The sequence below is a fragment of the Pseudorca crassidens genome, chromosome 7 (assembly GCF_039906515.1).
Source record: "Pseudorca crassidens isolate mPseCra1 chromosome 7, mPseCra1.hap1, whole genome shotgun sequence".
Lineage (NCBI taxonomy): Eukaryota > Metazoa > Chordata > Mammalia > Artiodactyla > Delphinidae > Pseudorca > Pseudorca crassidens.
Genome location: NC_090302.1, coordinates 69,734,475 through 69,754,811, shown reverse-complemented (window position 1 = coordinate 69,754,811; position 20,337 = coordinate 69,734,475). Strand labels below are relative to the sequence as shown.

At 38.5% G+C, this 20,337-nt stretch overlaps 1 protein-coding gene across 3 annotated transcripts in view; it reads right to left on the bottom strand.

Annotated features, from left to right (window-relative positions):
• The window catches only part of FOCAD (focadhesin), a 312,885-nt gene that overhangs the window by 70,694 nt on the left and 221,854 nt on the right, over positions 1-20,337 (bottom strand). For all 3 annotated transcript variants that reach the window (XM_067744497.1, XM_067744498.1, XM_067744499.1), the window contains 3 exons: positions 13,520-13,612; positions 7,282-7,370; positions 4,087-4,131 (listed from right to left, as the gene is read on the bottom strand). In XM_067744497.1, coding sequence (XP_067600598.1) covers positions 4,087-4,131; positions 7,282-7,370; positions 13,520-13,612 — 227 coding nt within the window. The remainder of the gene's footprint in view (positions 1-4,086; positions 4,132-7,281; positions 7,371-13,519; positions 13,613-20,337) is intronic.

The following is a 20,337-nucleotide window of genomic DNA, read 5'->3' as shown; positions in this document are numbered from 1 at the left end:
GTTTGACTTATGAATTTGGTATGAAGAAAACTGAATCTTTTAAATACACTTACCACTGGAAAATGTACATTTAGTATTATTCCATAATTCCAAAGTAAGCCTATAGAATAAAATCCCCAGTGGGACACTGATGAGATGCTCTTGGCTTGCGGACTTCATTGTAACAGAACTCAGACAACACAGCACCCTTACCATCGGATAGTTCAGTTCTCAGGGAGTTCTACAATTGTGGGTTCCCAGAAATGCAGAGAATCCTTCCCCAAACCTAGACTTGAGACCTGAACTTTAATGAGTGTGTACATCCAAGAACTACTCCCTTGCTTACCCTGGTGCAGGAATAGAGCAGATGGGCGGGATGAGGAAGATTTCCAGCCCTGCTCCCCATGCAAGCCTCGTGTCTCCAGCCCTAGGCCACAGTCATGACTGAACATGTGAGTTAGTGAGTATCAAAAGGTTAGTATACACCTGTGTTCTTGCATTTTTGTTTCCATTTGGTAAGAATGGAACTCAGGACTTGCCATTATCAAGTTCTATCAATCCATCCATTCCTTCCTTCCTTCCTTCTCTCTCCTACTCTCGGGTGATTAAGCTCAGTGAAGGCTTGCTCTGCACTCTTGATCATTTTGTTCATCTCTTCTTAGATCATTCCTCCATGAGGCCTATCATACATTGATAAGACAACAATATTTACACTGAGGGATGGGGCAGGGGGAGAAAACAGAAAGGAAGCCTTGAGGTTGAAGCAGTTTTGCAGTGAGGATTACTGGGAACTCCTATAGCTAACATTAAAATCCCAGGAAGCAAGGCAAGATGTGGGCACGCCCGGGTGCCCTAGCCAGAAAATCATTTAACAAAATTAAACCCTTTATTTATTTATCTTTTTTTTGGTGGTGCAGTGGTTGAGGGTCCGCCTGCCGATGCAGGGGACACGGGTTCGTGCCCCAGTCCGGGAGGATCCCACATGCCGCGGAGCGGCTGGGCCCGTGAGCCATGGCCGCTGAGCCTGCGCGTCCGGAGCCTGTGCTCCGCAACGGGAGAGGCCACAACAGTGAGAGGCCCGCGCACCGCAAAAAAAAAAAAAAAAAATCCTTTATTTTAATATTCTCCCTTTCCTTTAACTGAGAATACCTTGAAGCCTGTTCTGCTACAAAATGGGCACGAATCCCCGAAGTAAGATTTTAAAAAGTTTTAAATTCTCAGTGAATTTATCACCCTGGAGAAATTCTTAGATGGTCACTAGAAATTGGGTATCAAAATCTTTTAAAACAAGAATATTAGTCAAGATGACATAAAAAGTGTCTTTTTAACCCTGAAATTCTGAAAGAAAATTTAGCCTCAGTTTTAAAACAGTACCCCAAATCACTGTATTTCAAAAGTTTCTCTGGTCTTGACATTCCTGAGCATGTATTGTTCTTGTAAAATGGGGTAAAATGTATTTAAAGTCACTGGTAATTAGATCTTTGGATGCAGACTAAATGCATATTTGGACATTAATCTTTGAATAGGAAAAACTAGCCCACAGTCACAATGCATGCTTAGGCCAAGTTACACATTTCATAAAGGTACGGAGACTAGCTCTCTTTTTTTTTTTAACATCTTTATTGGAGTATAATTGCTTTACAATGGTGTGCTAGTTTCTGCTTTATAACAAAGTGAATCAGCTATACATATACATGTCTCCCCATAGCTCCTCCCTCCTGCGTCTCCCTCCCACCGGTGACTAGCTCTTGAACATCTCTTCATTCCCCACTTGCCTTGCAGTGAGTTATGGAGAGAAGACACTCCATACATACACAGTGAGACAAATTCAAGGAGGAACTGGCCAGGTGAAACTCTAGAATAGGTTCAGCAAAAACTCTTCACCTTGTTGATCACATAACTATCCCCTACCAGTCAAGCAGCAGTGATTAATTTGCATAATAACATGTCAGCATCAGTGCAGTATTTATCTAGGCAACACCACTGACATTTTAATTAAATTGTCCTTTGAAACAAACAGATGCCATTAACCTAATTAAAAAGCTCAAGGAAGGATGAGCTACCATGATGCTTTCTTAGGGACAAAGTATTACATTACATATTAGTAAAGTGACCCAAGCCTTTGGGGATTTTTATCTTCAGGTTCAAATCTATTTAATTATTAACAATGAAAATAAATTTACATCAATCATCAGGTTTTATCTGTGTTCTGATTCTCCCTTAGTCCTATCCCTGATGCTTTTAAAAATGCTCTCAAATGAGCAAATCAGTCTAATGCTGTGACTAGTGTTTTACTTCCTACATTTAATTTATGCCTCAGAACAAAATAAGCCCTACACTGGCCCAAAGTAGCCTGTGGCAGCCATGGTCCAAGGAATAGAAGGCTAAGCTGGCAGGAGATGGCAATGCGGTCCTCACAAGATTGGAGCAAGTCAGTGGGAAAAAGTAAAGAGAAGGCAGCAGACTGATTTTTTTCTTCCACTCTATCATTAATCTCTCAGCCTCTGGACCTTAATTATCTCCTGCTCACTTGCTGTCATGCCTAGTATTGTCAGGATTGCTTTAATAAGATAAGGTCTATAAAATACTGGGAAATTTTTGATGAAAAGGTAACACCATGAGAACATAAATTATTTTTACTCCATACCACTGAGAATGTGAACACACTCTTTTTAGGTATTAGTCATGAAATGATGCTTTGCAAATCTAAGATTGAAGTCTTGGTGAACTAAAATTTTAGAATGGAATCTGCCAAAACTACTGGAGAGGCAAAATTACAGTTTGTTTTAATAGAAAGCTGCTAGTTTCTTCAGCATTTGAGCTTTTGTTGCAAGTGTCAGAGCACTGTTTTTAACAGGAACTAAGTAGACTACATAATAAAACAAACTATGAAAGGTAAAGGCCAAAGGCAGCCCCCCATCCCAGCACCTCCTCCCCTCCGATAAGCAGCTGAGTGCTCTCCCACTGTGTCTGCAATTCACCAAACTAGGTAAACAGACACAAATGAGTCCCTATCAAAGCCTCTCTGTACTTTAGTTTTCATTTTGTCAACAGATATTTCCCACTGCCTCCCACGGAATTGAGTGTAGGGGAGGATTACCACTATATTCAGAAGACATGAGGCTGAGTAGTGATCAGGTATTGAGATCAGGTTTTAGAGCGAAGTACCTGCTTAAGAAATTGCTGGTGGAAAGCAAATTCTAAGGTAGATGGTGTTTTTTGGGTTTTGTTTTTTAGGCGAAATCTGTGTAGCTACAGAAGGTTCTAGGACATGAGAAAAATAAACTGTAGTTAAATATTTCTAGATAATATAGACTTTCAATACGTATGAAATTCTCTGGGTCAAAGGTATATCTATATTATTTGGTGAATAAGAAGAAGGGAAGTCAAACAGCAGCAAGCTAAGGCTAATAGTGAAAAGGAGAAGCGTATGTAACTTACTACCAGGAACAATTAGGCAGCTTGCTAACAAAGGGACCTGAAGAGACTGATCAAGCAAGTTCACTAAGGTATAATTTTCTTAGTAAGAGTTGGCTTAAGATAAATAAAAAGCCTCAAGATAGCAACACTCAAGTTACTTTTGTTAAAACAACCATAAGGATATGATGGAAACTGCTTTTTTACTGGGTCTTCACATTAGTTTTTAGTATTAAAAAATTCAATATTTAGCTACCCTGGGCCCAATAACACCAGGAGAAAAAAAGGAGGTACTACGTTAAATTATTTACTGGTTCACAGTTGAGATTTAATCATCTGTTTGTAAAATAGACATAATTCACATTAGCAAAGATTTTTTCTCCCCTGTACTAAATCACAATCCTTTAAATCTAAGCCAAAGCACAGGGCATTTTGTTAGGTGTACAGCATGGGCACTACTCTGATGTAAAGTTATGTGCCTGTACTGGTTCCTCCGTATTTTCACAGAAAGACATGTAGTAAGAATTAACTGAATATGAGAAAGGATAACAACTGATTTTTAAAAAAATAACTGAAAAGTCCTTTAAATCCTTAAAGTAATGAAATGCCAGAAAAGGAGAAACTGTTCGTAACTGTGAGGAAGAAAACTATTTATAGAAAATTCCTGGTAAGAGAATAAATGGATCTTACTTTGCAGCTGCTTTGGTGACCTCATCAGTCAACATGTCTCGAACCCTGTGATACAGATGGAAAATAGGTATGAGAGTTTATAGTAGAGCAAGAAACCAATCTTTTTGCTTATTCATCAATTAATAAGAACCTCTGGCAATGACTCCAGATCTTAAAACTTCCATGTAGAATTTTAGTGTAAGGTGAAAGAACGGTAATAAGGGCTTCATTTCCAAGACAGTTTCATCTTCCTAGTCCTTAGGTTACTTAGTAGAGGCAGGGAAGAAGGTGAATGCAACTAATGTGTAGGCAGTGTTTTCATGGTGTCATCTCTTAAACTGAGTGCTGGGTATACAAGTGTCCTTTATATTATTCTCTGTGATGGACTGAATGTTTGTGTCCTGCTGCCCCAAATTCACACGTTGAAATCTTAACTCTGAATGTATGGTATTTGGAGGTGGGGCCTTTGGGAGGTTATGAGGGTGGGGCCCTCATGAATGTGATTAGTGTCCTTAAAAGAAGAGAGAAGAGAGACCAGAGAGCTTGCTTTCTCTCTGCTCTCTGCCATGTGAAGCTACAAGGAGAAGGCAGCCATCTGCAAACTTAGGAAGCAGGCCCGCACCAGCACCAGGTCTGCTGTCACCTTGATCAAGGGTTTCCCAGCCTCCATAACTGTAGGAAATAAATTCTGTTGTTTAAGCCATCTGGTCTATGGTATTTTTGTTATAGCAGCCTGAACTGACTAAAACATTCTCTCTTTTCTGCACAAGAGCTCACCAAAACAGCAATTTACTGCTTTCAAATTGTAGATAATAGAATTTTCACTATGTATGTATGCAAAATAAAATTTAAAATGTTTGCTATGGTATACGTGAAACTGATATAATATTATATGTCAATCATACCTCAATAAAAAGACAAATGTTTGTTATAAAATTGAACTAAAAGAAAATACTTACATTTGTGGATTTAAAGGAAGGTATGTTCAATTAAAATATTCACAGTTTTTTTCATATAAGAGTCTTGAGATAAAGTGAAAAACAATCATTGACTACCAAATTTATATTCCAAAGATGATATCATAACATGTTCACTGTACATTTTGAGTTTCATAAATTCAAAGTTTTTATAACTATCATAAAAGTTTTGCAAATATAACTGTATTTGCATTTGAAATATAATAAAATCTTAGCTATTCAGCACTCTTTGAGAATGAGTCATTCTTAAGAACCAAGTTTTTCAGATAGCTGCAAACTGCTCCTTAAACTTGTACTTTATAAAACCATTTGACAGTAAATTTCTCTAAAACGTATTGTCCAATCTTGGTCTTCCTAAATGGAGTATAGTGCATTCAGTGTATTCTTTTACTGGTCAACGTGAAATATTGACAGACGATGACTTGCCTGTACTTCTAGGTAGAGCCACACCCTCCGTTAGTTCCCTCCTCTTACCTACTCTCCCTTCTCTCTGCTGCATCACCAATTTTTCCTTCTCCACTTGTATTACTCCCCTTAGCTTGTGAACACACTATAATATCTACCATCTTAAAAAAAGAAGCCGCTACTGCCCCATTCCACTGCTTCTCACACAACAGAACTCATTTAGAAGAGTAGCTTATACTTATGACTCCAGTTTATCTCTTTCCACTCTCTAGACCCTTCTATAATTCAGCTTTTCTTCCTACAAAACAGCTCCTTCATGGTCACCAGTTGACTTTCAAGAGGCCAAATCTAATGCTCAGCTCTCAGTCTCCATCTTCTGTAGTCTCAGAGCAGCATCTGACACAATCGGTTGCTCCTTTCTTGAAACACTTTCTTCCTTCAGCTTTTAAGGTGGCTTTTACGATTCCATTCTCTCTTGGTTTTCTTCCTACAACGCTAATCTTCCATCTGCTTTACTGGCTCCCTCATCATGTCCCCCATTTCTAAATGTTGAAGTGCTCCAGGGCTCACTCCTCTGACCTTTCCTCTATCTTTACTCATTCCCCAGATGATCTCATCCAGCATTGTGATTTTAAATGCAGTCGATATGATGATGATTCCCAAATTTATATAACCAGCCCTGACCTTACCCCTGACCTCTAGACTCATAGTCAACAACCCACTTGATATCTCCAAAGTGCAGATCTAATTAGGTATCTCAGGCTTAGCAAGTCTCAAACCTGATTTCTACCCTAGACAGACCTGCTTTTCTATAGTTTTCCCCATCTTAGTAAATGGGAACTCCATACTTTTAGTTATTCACAGTCAAAATCTTGGAGTTATCCTTGACTTCCATCTCTCTCTCACATCCTCCATTCCATATGTCACCATGTATATTTGGAAGAGTATTGCTAACAGACCATTCCCCAAATTATCATTTTCAGAAGATGAAATTAAAACTATGTGTAAAGGAAAATAGGAAGCGAAATCCAAATTCTTAATCTCTAATCTTAAATCCAATGTCATAACGTTTTAAACTGCATTGCTATTTTTTAAATGAATCTAGGAAATGTAACTTAGAATAGAATTAGTTAAGTGTACATGTGCGCATGCGCACACACACACAGCTTCTGCTTTTCTACATATGCCAATTGTTAGTAAATAAAAAACTGAAACCAAGTAACCTTTGAACAGATTTTTATATTAAAGAAACCTGTGGCTACAGGAAAAGCTATTTAGATTCTGGGCACTTTACTTAGATTTAGGCTGCTGCAACATTAATCTGACAAGGTATTCATCACAACCCACGTAACAATTTAAATTGCTTTTAATGTGCCAGCACTTACACATTTCTAGATAATATAGTGGGAATTCACTGGGGGACATCTGCCAAAGAAATTAAAGCCTTGACATGGTAAAATTGCTCCTAATAATGAAGATGTCTTGGGGAGGGAGGAGCAGGGGAGTGGAAGGGTATTCCTTGACTAAATGAGTGGGAAAAACGCAATTTTCATTCAAAAGCATATAAAACAATCAATTATAGGGAAAAAGGGAAAAACAAACCATTTCCACACTGCTTTAGAAAACAATAAAAATATTTAAAAACCATGAATAAAGTGCTCCTTCTTTGATCTGGGGAGGAAATAGAAAATACACCTATCACATCTTCAGCCCTTTGCCCTTCAGGCTCATACAGAGGTTAAAATTCCAACATTAAAGACTTTAAAGTGGTCACCTTCTCCCTCACAGTTCATTTCCCATAACAAATAATGAGCACAGAAAGCCATCCCCTTACCAGAGCCAGGCTGTGCTTTTTTTGTATTGCACCTCCTCAGGTCCTTCTTTTCCATGTTTTAACTGCAACTCCAGCTCTCCTATCCTCCCCTGCAAAAAGCACAGCATCAATCAGCATGCAAACTCTATGGCCAAAATTATCTTAAAATTTTTTTGGAAACACTTAGGTAACAATCCTTTCCCAATTGGCCTTAGGTGTTCCTGATAAGATATCAGATTTTGACAGAGGATGTGTGAGAAGAGAGAATTATATCACTGCTCAGGGATTTCCACATTCACCAAATAAGCATATCCTGGAGAAGTTGTATGTTTGGCAAATTTAGTGCAGAGCACTTCATTTGGGGATATCTATTAAAAGCAGATTTGAAGTCCATAGGTCCTAATCAACAAATCCCCTATATTGTAAAAATCTGCCTGTGTCAGCAGCTGACAATTTCAACTGACATGATACCAAGATTGGGGTCTGGGTACCAGTATTCTAACAGAATGGTAGAAATGAGTAGGAAGTATATAACACTTAAGATTTAGGTAATGTATAACAAAAGTTATTCTCAAACAGATGCAAATTACATTTCTATTTCTTGACTAAACTTATAGATATAATTCTCAACCTGTACCATGCAATAAAAATATAGCTAATATCATCATCCCTTTAAGGGCAACGCCTTCAAATATTTATTATCTGTTCTATTTTTTTATACTCAGGATTATTTTGACCAGATGCTTTCCCCTCTACTCCATCACCAATTACATTATTTAAATGTAATTGAAATTCTGGTTTATTGATATACCCTGAACTGAACAAGAACTCAGATTGCATATTGTATTACTGAGTAATACCAAACCATTTTCAGAAGTGGTCGTGCGGCTCACATTCTCACTAGCGGTAAATAAGAGTTATGGCTGCTTCACATCCTCACCAGCATTTGAAATTACCAGGCTTTTAAATTTTTACCATTTTGGGAGGTGTAAAATGGGGCCCATTATGGTTTTAATTTTCATTTTACTGTTTACTGAGATTGAGCATCTTTCCAGATGTTTAATGACTATTTGGGTTTCCTATTCTGTCCATTTTTCTATTGGTTGTCTTTTTCTTATTGATTTTAGAGTTCTAAGGTGTGCTCTACATAAGAAAAATTAAACTCTCTATATATTCTAGAGAGGGAAGGAATATAGCTTTAGGTTAAGGATGTGGACTCTGGAATCAGGATGTCCTGACCTGATGTCATTTCCACTTACTTGCTGTGTAAGTTTGGGCAAGTTACTTCACCTCTCTAAGCTTCAATTTCCATTTGTAAAATATAGCAAACACCTAACTCATGGTATTAGAGCATCACATAAAAAAATGTGGAAAAGTGTCTATTTAGTGCAGTGACTGGTACCAAATAACTGCTACCATTACCAGGTTTGCTGTCAAAAACAAACTCTCCTTATTATCTTCTTATAATCTATTCTCTCACGAATATATCTAAATCCTTCTTGAAATAATTCATATTTTTAATCTGTACACTCTCAAAGAGTAAAAGGTTCCCCAAAACGTAATATCCAGACTATAAAGTTGCATGCCCTTGTATTTCTCTCATATACTCTCAGTTGCTAGCTTGTAAGCTCATTGAAGAGTACAAGGATGGTTTTATCCATCTAAGGAGTCCCTGTATTTTGCACAACCTCCAGCACACAGTGCCCTGGGGTTCACCAGTTCAGGCACTCTGAGATCTGATGGGCATTCTGTTCACATCCTTCATAGTTTCTATTTACTTCAATCATGTTCATCCCCATCTCCGTGTTTTCAATGATAGAATCCTGACCCTTTCATTCTCCCTCTGTCTCTTGGAGCAAGGTATCAGAGGTGATCAAACTGGCAAGATACTGATATTAATATTTAATATTGATAGCAGCCTCCCAAGAGGGTAGGCAAAATAGAAAATCATGTTTATTGCCTTCTCTGTTTGTTATGCTTCTTAAATCATACATCTTCCCTCCTAAAACATTTACTTTCCATAATGCTTTCCAAAAAAAAGACAAATAAGAAATTAAAAGGTTAAAAATCTGTTCAGAAATAAGCAAAACACAGAAAGGCCAGTATATGTGCAGCCTCTTGAGAAGGCCTACTTTTCTGATCTCTCCTGTAGCCATAAACCAGTACAACTATTCTATAGTGACTAAGTAAATTTCTCATTTTCTCTTTCTCAGAGTCTCGGTTCTTCTCAATCTCCTCTTCTGAAAGGTCTCTAATTCCTTCTACCCAGCCCCTGTTAGGCTATTTATTCAGATCTACTTTGCATCCAATTCTTCACCTACTGACAACAGAGATCCAATGGCATTTAACTCAGTTACCTCTGCTTCTGGTTAACAGCTGTGGTTAAGGAGGGGGGTAGGGTGGGGACACTCACTGGGAGAGAAAAGGCTGAAATGATCACTTGAAATGAGATTTTTTTTTAATAAAGTTATTTATTTATTTATCTTTGGCTGTGTTGGGTCTTCGTTGCTGCACACGGGCTTTCTCTAGTTGTGGTGTGCAGGGGCTACTCTTTGTTGCAGTGCGTGGGCTTCTCATTGCAGTGACTTCTCTTGCTGCAGAGCCAGGGCTCTAGGCATGCAGGCTTCAGTAATTGTGTGCACAGGCTCTAGAGAGCAGGCTCAGTAGTTGTGGCACACGGGCTTAGTTGCTCCACAGCATGCGGGATCTTCCCGGGCCAGGGCTCAAACCATGTCCCCTGCATTGGCGGGCGGAGTCTTAACCACTGTGCCACCAGGGAAGTCCTGAACTGAGTTTTTTGGATTGCCTGTAGATTCCAACTATTAATTTATCTATTCCTCTTCCTTTGTAAAAAAAAATCTTCAGCCTAGGTAACCACAAGCTTGCTGGTTACAGTGAGCAAATTTTACCTAACTCTAAACCTGCACATTAAAGACAGACAAACAAACAACCTTTACAAATGGTCAAAGACTAATCTACTAGGGATCACAATTCCTGACCGGTTTTGATTTCAGATTATTGTGCAGCCAGCTGACCAACTCAGGAAATAAGTATCTGCAGTCAACCTGTTTTAACCCCTCTGTCCTGTCTGAGGTCATATTCAGAGTCCCTAAGGGCCCTTTAACCAAAGGCTGGAGACCTTAACCTCCTCAGCATCCCACAAGGGCAGAAAGGTAAAGCCGACCTGTAGAGGGCACTTTACCAAAATGGACTTGGAACTGTCTATCAACTGGTATCTGCATTTTTCAACGTAATGGGAAGAAATCCGAATACCTCCCCATGTCAACCACTTTGATATGCTTATAATTCAAAATCCGACGTTCTTGTGGAAAAATTAGATAAGGCTGGAAGCTGACGCCTAAGCAAAAGCCACTAGAAGCGTTCAAATTGCAAACATTCACATTATAGTCAACCTCTGGGAAATAATGTAGAATGCACCTTTTAGCGTATCTCCTAGGCTTATTGAATAAAACATGGCTCCTCTAAATGATTCTCTAGCCTAATGCTACGAAATATGTCTAACACCAGATGGAAGTAACTGTACCTCCTGTACTGAACGAAGAGCTATCCTCCAGGATGGAAATTCTTGATATAGGTGAGGAGTTTGGCAGTTCCTCTAATTCTTCTAAGATCCCACAAATTCTGTTTAAGTGTGTGGGCTCATTTAAAAAGACTTGCTGAACAGTTAAAATGCATCAGCATACTTTCAAGTAATAGTGATAGCCTAAAAAGCACTGTTTTTAGTACTTTTCAAATAATACTGAAAATTTTATTATAGTCCCTACTTTGAGTTTCACCTCTTAATCCCCAATTCTCAATGGAACTAGACTTGATAGAAACCCAAAGGAAAGAGATTTTAAGTGATAAATAAATAAAGATACACACTATCACCTACAACAGTAGAAAAGCAGAATAATTGACCTGTGTTACTAAAAATACTCAGCTGGCTTTTCATAAATTGATCTGTCCTCTAAAATATTAAACCAATTTGCATTATTTATAACAACTAATGACGGTGTTAGGGAAAATGCATGATGCAGTGGCCAAGGCTGAGGCTCTGGAATCAGACAAATCCAGGTTAAGTTCCAGTTCTCTCATTTACTGACTGTTAGATTTTGTGCAGTTTGCTTTGCTTTCCTAGCTAACCCTGCTTCCCCATCTATAATCCCATTCTACGTGAGGCTACCAACATCCACTTCAAAGAGCTTCTGTAAAGATGAATTGAAATACTACACATTAAATGTTGGACAGACACTAGTTATTTAATAAATGGTAGCTCTTGTTATAAAAAAGAAACCACCGAGGGTTTTTTTTTTAATCAGTTGCTTGTCATCTGCATGTTATACCATAATTCTACTCAATTTCACCTTCTTTATGCTAAGAGCTAAATAAAATTCTCAGTACATGCTGCAGGAGGAGTTGTTCTTGCCAGCTCCAGGTGCCTATACTGGAGTACATCCTCTATTAAAGCATCAAAGATTTGTACTGGCATTGCTAGTGGACACGTTAGTCTCCTGCACTGGACTGGGAGCTCACTGAGAGGAAGGAGTGCTTTATTCCTCTTTCTATCCCACACACCCGGCACAGGACCTGGCCAGTAAAGTACGTTCCATAAATGTTTGGTGAAGGAAAACACTGCAAAATTACAAAGGGAAAAATGAGTGTGCGAAAAAGTGCATACTCTGATGAGCAATCTCACTCTTCTTGAATAAAAACTATAATTGGTTAAGGGTGTGTAGAGGTAATTCATTCATTCACTTATGCATCCACTCAAAACAAAGTGGCCAGATGCTGCTGAGGATAAAAAAGTGTGTAGGCCAAGCAAAAGGGTACAATGGTTCCAAGGGAATGTCTTTAAAATGCAGATTCCAGTTTAGTTTGGGGAACCATCTAAAACACTGTTGTTCAGAGTAGGGTTGATAGACTGAATCAAAATCACCTGGCAGCTTGGTAAACATGGAGATTCCTGATCTCCTATTCAGTTCCAGTGAACCAGAATCTCTGAAGATGCATTAGTACTTTATAAATTCTAGAATGAATATGTTGTAGCAAGGTTTTAATTTGAGAACATCAATGCTGAGATGCTTAGTCATTCCTCCGGCCCCACCTCTATCCTTTAGGACAGCTGTTACCTTAAACCATAACACCTCATTTCCTAAGCCTTCATGAAAATCTTATTTTGGGCCATAAATTACTTAAGTAATTTAGATTTTTTCTATCATCCTTAACAGAGAATTTTAAGCTAGGAAAAAGGATTGAGTTAGTAGTTTTTTCCTTATGCAATTAAATGTTCATATATTCCCAAACTGATTAAAAATTATTTCTAACTTTAAAAACTCACAAGCTATAACTTATAATATTACTGGAATAAAAGAAGTCAAATTGAGCGTAATTCATTTATTTAGTGAGCACTAACTATGTTTTAGACACCATGTCAGGTTCTAGAGACGCAACAGAGAGGAAAACACAGCTTCTGGCTTTAAGGAACAGAGTCAACTGGAGGGAGGCCCCAGACATATAACTAGGGTGATAAGGGCTTTGAAAAGGGAAGCATGGGTTCTAAGGAGGCACACAGAGAGGGAAGGCACACAGATAAAAACCATGTAAAAAAAACAAGTAGAAATTTGCCATTCCAACATGTGCCCCTTTCATGACTATGACAACTATAAATACAAAGTGAAACTTATTCCTGGAATTGAGAAAAAGGGAAAAGCTGCAAAACCAGCCTTGAATAGGCAGAGAGGGAACGGCAGTGCCTGCAACAGAAGGTACAGTGTAGGTAAAAGCCAAGAGGTAGGGAAGACATGCTGAGTTTGGGAAAACAAAGAAATTGAGCAAGGCCGAAAATTCAGGGGAAGGGTTAAGAGACGAAGCTGGAGATGTAAAAGCAAGTCCAGCTCGAGAGGGCGCAGGTACAGGATGAAATGATGAGCTCAGTTTGGGACACGCTCAAATTGAGGTGCTGTGGGACAGCCACTGCGGATATCTGGGACAATGAGAGGTGTTCACAGAGCAGCAGGACATCGGAGAGGAGCGCTCAAGAGGCAGCTCTGGATGGAACACACATCTGGCGGGGGGCGGGCATCACATTTAAAATTTAAGTGCAGTTATATATGCATGCCTCACATTCTTTTATGAGCAAAAATAACCGTTGCCTTTTTGATAGTGCTATTTTCCTAAGTGCTCTTACACTAACTACGTATTTGTAGGAAACCTTAAGAGACACGCCCTAGAGCAAGCCACCCCATGGTTTCATTACCTGTAAAATGGCATGATAAGCACGAGTCATATATGCGAGCCAGGCCTGTGGGAGAAAAATTGCACGGTGCCACTCGGAAAGCTGGATGTGAACCTGTGGGAAAAATGTACCATGACATAAGTTAGGCTGCACAGTATTAAAACAGAATAAAATGAAAACTGTATCATCAATTCTCTCTTTCCCTTCATTTTCTACGGTCTGGATTCTAAAACAAACCGAAACAGTCTAGGATCAGAACCACAAATAAGATCTTTCAGATATTTTCAAAGGAGAGGAGCTTAGAGTCCTGTAAAGACAAAATACAGTAAGCCTGGAATTTTCTAAATTAAAGCAAATAAAATCCTACAATAATAACAAGTTAAGATGTATGTGTAATACAACTATGCCCTCGAAAATCAGGGGGAAACTCTGTAAAGCCTCTTGCCAATGTCAGGAAACTAGGTATTGTCTAACAAATCCCCCTAGTAATTTTAAATAAAAATAAATACCGCTCACATCTTGGACTTCCAATATGACAATTTCTGAAGTAATAAACTTAAATTGCCAACAGAAATATCATGTTGTGTAGAAACCAGGATGTTAAGAGCATGCAAATGAGTCCCGCACACAGCAATTGAGCACACCACTAGATAAATGCCCTTTAATCAGTGTGGGTAAACAAGAGAAAAATGATATATGCCAACACTGAAATCCTGTTTCTGAAGACAGGCCCAGACAAAACATCTGGTTTTCATAGTCATTTCTGTTTCTACCTATTAGTATACTGCTATCTTGCGACAAATCTTCCCAGGTCTGCTTCTGTTAAAGAAAGATCACTCAAGAAAAAATAGTCACAGTGCATCACATTTCACGTTTCCTGTAACTCATCTCATCTAAACTCAAACAACGGAAACTTTAGTCTGTGTCTTACAGACAAAAAACAACAACAAACACACAAAAAGGACAAATTTCTACATAATTACCCCAGAATCATGATAACTACAGTGTTTAAAGAGATTTTACTGTATTATAGGAATTAATTTTCTCAAGTGCTTTGTGATGGGGAAGAGAACAGCCTCTCTGAATACAGTTGGTTCCCATGGCTTCTGGTATTTTCTTTAATCCCAATCTAAGTGTGGGCCTACTATACGCAAGGGACTCTGGAAGGATGTGAGGATTATAAATCGATCAGTAACTGCACAGAGTTCAGAAATGCGCAGGGAGAGTCAGAAACGTACACAAATAGATTATAAGGCAAAATTATGAAGCATCTATGGGAACAAAGAGATCAGTCTGTCTGCAATCTAGCACTCCTCATCCCACTGCTTCTTTTTAAAAAATTAGATACTCAAACTGTATGAAAAAGACACTCAGATCACGAAATGAACCTAAAAAAAAATTATAAAGTCAGATTTCTTGCTTTTCTGATCAAGTACTCACTCTATTGAGTAGGGTAGGGGAAGCCTTGTCAACATGTTAACAAAACTCCTTGAAGGAAGGGGCCTACCAATTCCTGCTTCTTCCCTTGTTATCCAGGAAGCTCTGGCGGCATTAATTAGTCCTTGACCTTGCTCTTTGTTTCCAAAATGTGGGGACTTCCCTTTAGCTTTTTCCTACCCTTTTCAAAAAATACATTAATTATCTTTAAGTTCCATTTTGAGACCTGGATTTCACAGAAAGGATACAAACACCACAACTGAAACTTTTATCTCTTACTTCAGAACCTCAAAATATTTTAAAATTTTGCTGCTACATAATCCATGGACATCATTGCACAACTGAGAATATCCACAGTCTCAGCAAACTGGCAAAAAGAGCACTGGATGTTCTTGGAAAGACAGCGATCTCAATTGGCTTCTTAAACTTGAGTTAAAAAAAGAAAGTAATATGAAAAAATGTAAAGGAACATGAGCAAATCAAATGCTGAGCTTCTAAGAACAAAGACTGTCATGCCAGGAAACCTAGTTACAAGGAGGCTATAAACCGAAGGTTAAAGCTAACCCTCTTGCTGCTGTTCAGACCACATCTGAAGGTGGGTGCAGGGAAGCAGTCATGCTTGAGCCTAGACACCTGCCTGAACTCCCCAGGTTTTATGAGATTACACCTAGTCTTAGTGTTCTGTGGAGTTAGCTGTGACTAAATCTCTTTAAAAATGCACTTTCTCGCTCTTTCCCTTACAGAAGAGAGACTTAGAGAAACAGCTTAAACATAGTCATGCCCTTACTCTCCAGTTGTGTTACAGGCAGAAAAGACTTCCTTGACCATGTTTCACAAAAACACATTTTAGGATGTGTTCAGTCACCCCATAGAGGTTAATGTTGCTAGGCTGAAAAATATAATTTGCATTACTGAAGTATGAAAATCATGTATAATTTGCTATACTGGTGCGATGGCTTTGAAGGAAGCCCAAGGAACAAACTAATTCCAATCATGAAGTTTCAACCCTGTTATTCAACAGATGATAAAGCAGGGTTCTCAACCACTGTGCACCGAGTTTTAATTAACACATGCAATACAGTTTTTCTAAGGCTAACTATGTATACCCTTGCAGTGAATAACAGGTGTCTAATGGACTGCTAAGGTGAGCAGCTTCTATGACTTAGGAAAGAGTAAGAGTTTCTATGTCTAAGAGGTAGTACTAAGTATAACGAAACATTACTGCACATGCCTAAAAAAGAGACTACATTAGGGAAATACGCAAGTAGGGTAAAGGGGGAAAAGAAGGATAATAAGGCAAGAGTGGGGACAGGAGCAGGTCACAGGACTAAATAGGGCGGTCAGGGTATCTCGTTGAGAAGATGAAGCCTGAGTGAAAACTTGAAGGAAATGAAGAACTGGTGGGAACGTAAAATGGTTCAGCTGCTGTGGAAAACAGTTTGGTGGTTCCTCAAAAACTTAAACATAGAATGACCAAATGACCTAGCAATTCCACTCCTAGGTATATACCAAACAGAACTGAAATGACATATTTAAACAAATACTGTACGTGAATGCTCAAGCAGCACTTTCACAGTAGTCGCCAGGCAGAAATAACCCAAATGTTCATGAATGAATAAATGGATAAACAAAATATGATAAATCCACAATGGAATATTATTTGCCCATAAAAAGGAATGAAGTACTAACGCATGCTACAATGTGGATGCACCTTGAAAACATTATGTGAAAGTCAAAGAAGCCAGACACGAAAGGTCACATGTTATATGATTCCATTTATATTAAATGTCCAGAACAGGTAAATCCATAGAGAGAGAAAGCAAATTAGTGGTTTCCAGGGGTGGGGAGGAGGTAGGGAGAGGAAGAAGTGGGAGGGAATGTTTAATGCATACATGGTCTCATCTAAGGGTGATGAAAATGTTTCAGAACTAGACAGAGGGGAAGGTTGCACACTGTGAATGTACTAAATACCACTGGATTGTAGATTGTACACTTTAAGCTTTAAAATGGTTAGTTTGATGTTATGTGAATTTTACCTCAATTAAAAAAAAACCCACAAGGTAAGGCAAAGATCCCTAAAGTGAGCACATGGCTGACCTGTTTTAGGAACAGAAGGGAGGCCAGGGTAACTAGCACAGATAGAGTAAGCAAAGAGGAGAGTGTAAAAAGAGAAGGCTGGAGAATTAACAGGAGAAAGCAGGGCCTCCTAGGTCACTTCTCAGGACTTGCCTTTACTCTTACTAAAGGGGGAGCCATTATAAGGTTTTGAGAAAAATGACACAATCTAATCTACATCGTAAAAGGATCATGCTGACTGCTCTGTTGAGAACAGACTGTAGCGGGCAAAGGTCAAAGCAGAGAAATCTACTCAGAGGCTCCTGCAAAAATCCAGGTAAGAGACAATGGTGGCTCGAGTGGTAGCAGTAACACTGTAGAATAAAAGTTTTCGAGTATTTAGCTGTGTAATTTTTCCAGCCCACCTCAAATATTAAGTAAAATGCCAATATATAAAACAGAGAAGCAAAATTTGTGTAAATGAAGTAAGGGTGAAGGCTGAGGGCTTGGCGTTCAGCCCTCTTGATCATCTGAGTCTACTTTGTGGTGGTCTCTAGCACTTTTTAAAACACAGTTTTAACTAGAGGGACATAAAAGAGATCAGTGGTTGTCAGGAGATGGGGGAGCGGGGGAGGAGCTGACTACAAAGGAGCATGGGGGGATTTTCGGGTGATAGAACTGTTCTCATCGTGACTGTGGTACTGATTAGACAAATGTGTTCATGTCTCAAAATTCATAGAACTATATACTAAAAGGGGAGAAACCTACTGTATGCATATAACTCAATAAAATAAAATTTAAAATACATAGTTTGAAAATGGCTACTTTTGGAACATACACTTCTCAAACATTCACCTCCCACCATCTAATATCCTCTGTATACTTCTTTGTCATCATCATTCAAAATCCACTCTTTCTCTTATCTTTCCTTTTCCTATCAATATTACCCCATCGATATTACAATCACCAGGTTTGAAATTTCTGATTTATCCTGGACTTCTCCCTTGCCCCCAACTCAACTGTCATCTCTACCTCTAAAATGTTTACTATGTTTGTCCCTACTTCCTCACTGGGTGAGTCCTAATTCCTGCCTTGATTACTGAGGCCACCTAACTGATCTCTTAACAGCCTAAAATCTTTCCTCCTTCTAATACATCCTGAATGGTGTTGCTACTATTACATTAACTCAGAACTTCTTTTCAAAAACCTTTGATGGTTCATTAAAGAATAAAGTCCAAATTCTTCTGTGCTGTGTCCAAAGTATCTTAGAATCAAATTAAGAAATACTTTATTGTAGGAGCCTCCCTAGCAGGTTCGATCCCTGGTCAGAGAACTAAGATCCCACATGCCACTCATAGCGGCAAAAAAAAAGAAAAAAAAAAAGAAAGAATTTGTTGTTATGTGAGAACTCTGCTGCCCTGCTGGTTAAGATCCTCATCCAATTTCCCCACTTGATTTTCTGCTCCTCTCTTTCATTTAACCTGTATTCTGGTTGATTTGGGTTATAAACCAATTCCCAAGCCTGTCCTATATTCTACAAGACCTTTGCATTCACTGACTGCTTCTGCTGCTTTTAATGCCCAGTCTTCCTCTCACCTCTACTTTCTGAAATAATTTCTCCCATCCCTATGCTTGGAAATATACTATATGCCTCTCCCGTTATACTCAACAGATTCCATCTTAGACTATTCTTTCTATAGTATTCTTTCTATTCTTTCTTTCTTAGACTATTCTTTCATAGTCTATAGACTATGGACCTTAATCTCATACAATCCCAAGGGCAGAGATCATATCCTATTCATCCCGGAATCCCTCCCATGAAACCCACAACAGTATCTCGCACTTAAGTGTTCACTTAAATACCTGCTGAGTTTAACCAATTAAACGTACAGTGTTAGCTTTAAGGCAAAATCTTGTCATGTGAAAGCCACACTGTCATAAACAAGTAATCACAGAAAGTTATGATGTGTAAAATCACAATGTTAGAAAACGTTTTTTAGTAGGCACGGCTAAACACAAACACAAGTTGTTGAGAAGACAGTTATTTGAAATTTTACAGAACATGTCCAAAATGTTCTGGCTGGGAAATGTTTCATTCCAGATTAAAAACACAGTGACTGACAAGGCGAAATTTTAAAGCGGGTATTATAAACTTTGTATTTTGAAATTTCCTAACGAAACTTTTTAATTTGTATCATACAAGTTCTAATGACATATACGTGAAATACTCGGTCAACAGAAATATCCTGCTTAGAAACACAATTCATAAATGTAGCGGGAATGTCAAAAGACAGAATGAAAAAGGAGATGTTGTTTCCTCACTGATGCATGTTTTTCTTGAAGGAACTACATGGCTACCTAATTAGATAATTTATGTTCAGAATATATTGCCCAGAAATTTGGTAATGTTTTCTACCTCTTGAGTGATCTTAACAAATACAATTATTCATTTATAAGAAAATACCCATTTTAACAGCACTTCAATAAATAATTTAAATCAAGTAAGACAAGCTTTGGTGAGGCTGTTTGACTGTAAAACTAGAATGGGATAAGGTAGAGCAGCACATAAAAATCAACAGGTAAAGTGTTTGTTATTGATTTTAAAACTGCAATCTCACAAAGTAAGGCATATTGATGTTAACCAGATGTATATATTATTATCAAAAGAATAAAAGTATTTAACTTCAGTTGCTACGCGGACACACCAATACTGAGCCACTACATTTGGTCTGTGACATACACACACTCCTCCCACATTCCCAGAAGAAAAACCATTTGTACTTAGTGTCAGAGACCCCCAAAGCCACTCAATGTCCCACTGTTTATAAATAAGAAATCATAGGCTTCAGTTGTCTGTCAATAGTAATCTTGTTTGCACAGTATAAATTTTCTATTATTCCTGTCCCCTGACAAATAGTGACTGGGAGACAAGAAGGGAGGGCTTATAGAGGACACATTTTTAAAGTAAAATGACACTCATCACTTTGTAGGTGCTTTCTGGACATTTAAAACTCTCTCTCTCCTTCCACCCTCCCTCCGTCCCCCCCTCATTCTCTCTCCAGCTTAGTCTATCTCTCTCTTCCCCTCTCCCCCCACTCCCCCTTCCCATGAGGATAACATTAGCTTGAAAGCTGACAATTCAATCACATCTCAAGCAACCATTTACTCTGTTATTTAATAGGAAGGGGGAAAACGCTGTTACCATAACAACTCACATCACATGGTAATTATGGAGTTTCTAAAATACAGCAAACAATACTTTTCACAGTGTTTTCTAAGGGGAATGTGTAATAAGCACAGATACCACTTCTCACAATTATTATTCAAAATTTTCATCTAATTGTTTC